This window comes from Octopus bimaculoides, chromosome 25 (genome assembly GCF_001194135.2).
Source record: "Octopus bimaculoides isolate UCB-OBI-ISO-001 chromosome 25, ASM119413v2, whole genome shotgun sequence".
NCBI lineage: Eukaryota > Metazoa > Mollusca > Cephalopoda > Octopoda > Octopodidae > Octopus > Octopus bimaculoides.
This window is the reverse complement of record NC_069005.1, coordinates 14264552-14271144: the sequence shown is the minus strand read 5'-3', so window position 1 is coordinate 14271144 and position 6593 is coordinate 14264552. Positions and strand designations below refer to the sequence as shown.

General features: G+C 37.7%; 1 protein-coding gene across 1 annotated transcript in view; it reads right to left on the bottom strand.

Annotated features, from left to right (window-relative positions):
- Positions 1-3297: 3297 nt before the first annotated feature.
- Positions 3298-6593, bottom strand: part of LOC106878355 (serine-rich adhesin for platelets) — a 26206-nt gene continuing 22910 nt past the window's right edge. The window contains exon 2 of the mRNA XM_014927547.2: positions 3298-5691. Within this exon, the coding sequence (XP_014783033.1) occupies positions 4944-5691 (748 nt within the window). The 3' untranslated portion in view covers positions 3298-4943. The remainder of the gene's footprint in view (positions 5692-6593) is intronic.

Here is a 6593-nt window from a genome sequence, read left to right as displayed (position 1 = left end):
ATATATATATATATATATATATATATATATATATATATATATATATATATATATACACAACTAAATTTGACTTAAAATAGGTGGATGTGCTATATAAAAACAAGATTTTACATGATATATAAATAAAACTATGAAATTTGATTATATAAAGGCTGAGCATGAAACACTTGGTTTCCAATTAAATGTGACAGTTTCTCCACACTTAACCCAAGCAGTTCAGGGTTGCCCTCCCTTTTCTTTTGTACTTAATACTCACACCTTGAACAGACTTAGCCAAATCAATAGTTTTGCTTAGCTTTTTAACTAAAGATTTTAACAAAATGTAGTTAATCCATATAAAAATTATGAAAATAACTATTGCAGGACATTTTTTTTCTTTTTTTTCTTAACCTGTTGTCCTTTCACCTGCCAAGTTTGATTGAATACAGTTAAGTTGATTACACACAAATATTTTCACATATATTGATGAGACATAAATATCTGGGCTAACAAATAGTATCAAATGATGGTTTCTAATTTAGGGTGAAAGGAACAGTTGGTAGCTTTTACACCACAGTACTTGACTGCTACTGTATTTTACTGCTCCCAAAGAGTTGAAAGGCCAAGTTGACTTCACCCCAGATTTGCACTCAGATTATAAAATGGTGAAAAATATTGCAAAGCATTTTATCCAATGCTACAATGATTTTCCCAGATTGCTGCCTAAATTATGGGTTCAAATTTTGGTAGAGGGTCAGTAGCTTTTGAAGGGAAGCAAAGTTGATTGCATCAACTTCAGTACTTGATTGCTACTTATTTTATCCTGAAAGGATGAAAGACAAAGTCAACTTTGGTGGAATTTGAGCTCAGAACGTGTAGACAGATGAAATGCTGCTGAGCCTTTCACCAAGCGTGTTAATGGTTCTCTCCGTTCATTGCATTTTGCTGCCTCAATAATAATCCTTCAGTTCTGCTTGAGGTAACTGACATCAATCCTTTGCCTGTCCTGTATTACCACATGTGATACACAGGGCATATTTCCCTGGAGCCCATGCACCATATATGATACACATAACCAAAAGCGAAATCGGGATGGCACCTGTGCCCAGCATCACCTTCCTGGCACCTGTGCCCAGCATCACCTTCCTGGCACCTGTGCCCAGCATCACCTTCCTGGCACCTGTGCCCAGCATCACCTTCCTGGCACTTGTGCCCGTGACATGTGTAAGGATTTTCGAGCGAGATCGTTGCAAGTGCCCCTGGCACATAAAATACACCAGTTTGAGCGTGGCCGTTGCCAGTACCGCCTGACTGGCCTTCGTGCGGGTGACACGTAAAAGCACCCACTACACTCTTGGAGTGGTTGGCGTTAGGAAGGGCATCCAGCTGTAGAAACTCTGCCAAATCAGATTGGAGCCTGGTGTAGCCATCTGGTTTCACCAGTCCTCAGTCAAATCGTCCAACCCATGCTAGCATGGAAGGCAAACGTCAAACGATGATGATGAGGATGATGATGATGACCAATTTTTCTCAACCACCAGAATAAATGGGAAGCTGTTATGCAGACCATATGAAAAGGCTTTGAACAGACATAGGGTTAAGCTCAAAAACTGAAGGAAGAAAAACATTAAATGCACACGGGGCAAATATGCAAACAGGAACTTCTTTCTAAAATGAGGTCAAACTTTGTTTCTTGCACAGAGCAGTGCTTAGTTTCAGTTTTTGACACCCACTCCAAGCAATATCATCTTAAATGTGCTTTCAAGCAAGTTTAGGATTTAAACAACCAGAGCAGATATCTATGGCAGTAAAGAACTTTCACAACACTCAATAAATGGGGTTCATATGGTTTTTCATGGTAGTAGTAATAACCATAAACTGCAAAAACCTGTTTTCATATAAAAGAAAAACGTTTTTAGTATAATGAAACCTTAACAATAGCTGATTTAGATGCATGCATGCGCACACACACACAAAAACATCCCTCTCCGTCGCTCACATGAACAAAAGAGCATATAAGGAGTGGAGGGTGTTACTGAGCTGCTAAAAATAGCAAATAGATCAGTAACACTGTGTTGGTTTTAAATTTTGGCACAAGGTCAGCAATTTCAGGGGAGGGTGTTAGTCGATTATATCAACTGGTACTTGTTTTATTAGCCTTGAAAGGATGAGAGGCAAAGCTGACGTTGGCATGCGAATGATTCTGCCAGCTTGCCATGCTTTGGAATGAGAAGGAAAGGACACTTTGGATAAAGGACACCTTGTCCTGAGCTGCTAGAAATAGCAAACAAGTCCCTGTGCCCTCATATCACACTTTACCATATTAAAACCAAAAATTGGAGTGGTGATACCAGTGTCTGTTCTGGCACTGTTATTCCAAATATCACTAGCGGAGATGAATTGCTGCTATCTCTAGTCGTTGAGCATCCATCATTGACAAGACCAAGGAAGGTTGAAATCACGTGACCTGTTGGTTTTGTCACTGGAGGTGGTGGGAATCTAGTGATAAGCAAGAGTGCATTTTACACCAAAAGCCAACATGAGAGTTTGTTCCAACAGAACATCCACATTTAAATGGGGATAAATATCACCTCTCTGTATTAATACTGCCTCCATTGTTAATAAATAATTTTTGACTTTCATCCTGAACTGCTAAAAATAGCAAGCAAATCCCTGCAACTTCATATCACACCTTACGATTAGAAAGAAAAATAGAAGCAAGGAAGAAAGTTTGAATAAGGTACACTTTGTCCTGAACTGCTGGAAATAGCAAGCAAATCCTTGTGCCTTCATATCACACTTTACCATATGATTAAACAAAAATTAGAGTTTAGGAGGAAAGAACATTTTAGATAAGGTACACCTAGTCTCGAAATGCTAGAAATAGCAAGCAAATCCCTGCATCTTCATGTCATACTTTACCATATTAAAAAAAAGTGGTGTCGGAGAACATTTTGGATAAGGTATATGTAGACATAAAACATCTGAAAGAAAAGACAAATTGGGACTGTCAAGTTTGGAACACTTTTGATCACAGCATGTATTGGGTGGGGTCTTGTTTGGGGCTAGAGAACAACAATAATCAGTTATTTTCATCAAAATGGCCAAGATCTGGTACACAGTAAATTCTTTCATATTAAACAGGACAAAAAAGTTTTGTCTTCCAACCTCCCTTGCTTTCTAACTGTGACCTAGAAAACAAAAAAATTAACAAAACAAAGTAAAATAAAAGGAAGATAGAAAAATCATGGGAACGGGGTCTTGGAGATATTACGACATGCTGTTATTACCTGGAATGAGGTACAAGCAAGTCCAAAATCTTGATTTTTTTTTTGTGACGCGACGGTTTTAATAACATTTTTATTTGTTGCTGTTTTACATCCATTTTTTTTGTGAATTTTTTTTCGTTTTCTATGCTTGTATGGGTGGGATGGATTTTTTTTTTTTTGTTGGAGCAATTATTTTTCACACCTACAAATGCTTGCCCTTCCTACCACTAACCACTCAAACAGTGAATCAGGTAGTAGAGACCTGTTTAAAATTAAGTCAGGCAAAACACAGGAACAAGCGGAGCTCATTTCATTATTTGCTCTGCTTTGCCTTTGCTCAGGAGCAGCACAACAGTACACTGGCTGCACTAGCAAGGTTTGAACACATGACCATCTGGTCTGTAAATCTAGCACCTTAACCTTGCAGCCATTAATATCTACATACATACATACACACTTGGTGCCAAATATACATAACATCACACCTATCTACATACTTACATGCCAGATATATACATAACATCACACATACATATTCAGTATCATTATATATATATATACACACACACACATTTATATATACATGCATATATGTGCATATACACACATATACATGCATATGTGTATATACACACATATACATGCATATATGTGTATATACATACATGTGTGTATATATATATATATATATATATATATATATATACACACCCATGTATGTGCACTAATATACATGTGTGATATATATATATATATATACACACACACACACGCAGACATTTAACAGCTTTAAATGAATGCCTTTTGGTGTTTTCATTTCTTTTAATGATATCTTCAAAATGGGTTTTTATCAGGTTTAAAGGTGGGTTTTGGTGCCTGTCTCAACAGGGCTGGTACATGCATGGGTCAGGATTGGGGTTTGGGTGTGGGGCAAGGTGTCATTATTACTTCTCCCTTGTTCCAACTTAAGGTATGATTACAATTTTCGCCAATTAACACTACAGGTGACACATATATTGATGATCGATCACCTGTAATATGCCCAGCCCAAAACAGGATTCTGGGAGGAGAATTGACTTTGGTGGATGCGAGTGCATTCTGTGCACACGCACAAACATGTTTACAGTTGGTGGGTGGATGGGAGGGTAGGATGAAAACCAGGATGTTTGAAGTAAAGAAGCTGGTCCTTAATCAACAAATGTCACAGGAGGAAACTGTTTTAACTTAAGCTTTGTGACACTAGTTATAGACCACATGCCACGGTGAGAGAGAGAGAGATTCAGAACTTTAAACTTCAAATTATATTCCAATGGAAATGAATCACATTAAGAACCATTTCAAGGTTGGTGGTTCCTGCTCAGATTCTTCCTAATCTTATTGAAGCAAACGGCCACTAATTCTTCACAGAAGAATTTGAAAAATAAAACACAGGTTTAAAAAAAAAAAAATTTTTTGTAAGTTCATCAGCCAACCAAGTTTTTTTTTTGTTTTCTTTTCTTATTTTTCTCCATCTTGGTTATAGTATTTGTCTAGACTTTTATTTGGCTACATTATCAACCAATGGTACTATGTACAGCAGGGGGGAAGGGGCTAGGAAAGGGTGTGTTTGTTTGTTTGTTAAAACCCACCCCTCTTCTTCAGAGAGGAGAAGGAGTAGGAGGAGGAGTAGGAGGAGGAGAAGGAGTGATGGAGAGATCACAATACAGACAACAGTTTATCTTCTTCAAGAACAATGTCTTCAAGATCAATGCTGTGAATGAAATTGGCTTTCATTAAGGAATCAAATTCCAGAGTGTCAAGTGCCAGGAAGTCTTTTAGAACAACACGCACATTGAAATTGGCTGGCACCACCGCAGATGGCAGAGTCCTGTTGCTGGCTGCAGCAGCTTTGCTACGACTATGAATCTGAATTGGTTTTTTAGGATGCAATCGCCGAACATGCAGCTGCACAAAGGACTCTTGCATCGACGAGAAGTTGCAGTAGCCACAAAAATGCTCCCTTGGATGCTTCTTGAGGTGATGCTCAAACTTGTACGTATCATGCGTACGGTATGAGCAACTCTGACACTGAAGCTCCTCACAGCTTCTGGAATGTTTAGCAATGTGCTTACGGAAGCGCTCATAGTCATGTGTTCGCATCGAACAATAACAACAGCAGTATCGTGTGATGTAATCATCGTCATCGCTCTCAGAGGAAGGCCGCCAGTCAGACGTCGACTCGGAGTCGTCAGAATCATCGGAGTCGTCAAGGTTGATAACTTTGTTTCTGGTACTGCCACTTGCTCTTCGGTGACGGTACATGTCTGTCATGCCCTTACTACGGAACTTTTCTCTGCTGGCACCCAATGAAGGAAATACCATTTGATATTTCTTGAAGTTTTTATCTACAACAATCTTCAGTGGCGCTTGATGGAATTCATCAATATGATCAGCAATCTTCTTCCTATTCAAAGAGAAAAAAAACAAAGGATTAGTGCAGAGCAAACATTAGTCAAGAAATAGAAACATTTTATACATATATATTGTGAAGTATATTTGCCACCTAAATGTGGCTGACCCATATGGGATGATGCTACTGTAGTGTATAGCCCCAGGAAGACATCTCCTCCAGCTGGCTAATGACACACTGTCTGTGCCCTATCAATATTTGCAAAGGGAAAATATCACTTCTAATCCCTAGCCGGTGATTGTCACATGCTGATTGTCATGGTTATTGCCCAGAAACCTGGGTCTGTGCGTATCACATCAGGCTGGAGATGGGAACAATGATTTCCCTTTGCAAATACTGATCGGGAACAGACAGTGCGTTGTTAGCCAGTTGGAGGAGATATCTTCCTGGGGCTATAAACTACAGTAGCATTGTCCCATATGGGTCAGCCACATTTAGGTGGCAAATATACTTCACAATGCTGTGCTGCTACTGTTTATATCTCACTCAGAAATTTATTATTGCTATATATATATTATAATAATAATAGTAGGGAATATAAATCCAAAACTTACAGGGAAAAATTCAATTTAGCAATTCTAAATCAAATTTCACAATAAATAATATATGTATATAATTTAGAGAAAAAAACCTCTATTAATTAATTCCATAAAGGAAAACAATATTCACACCATCTAGAAAAATAAATATACTATAAAAACCTTATTCTAAAAATCAATAAAGTACATAAAACAATAAATAGTAACATTTACTGTTTTATGTACTTTATTGATTTTTAGAATATAATTTTTATAGTATATTTATTTTTCTGGATGGTGTGAATAACGTTTTTCATTATTGAATTAATTAATAGTGGGGTTTTTTTTCCTCTAAATTACACACACACACACACAAAT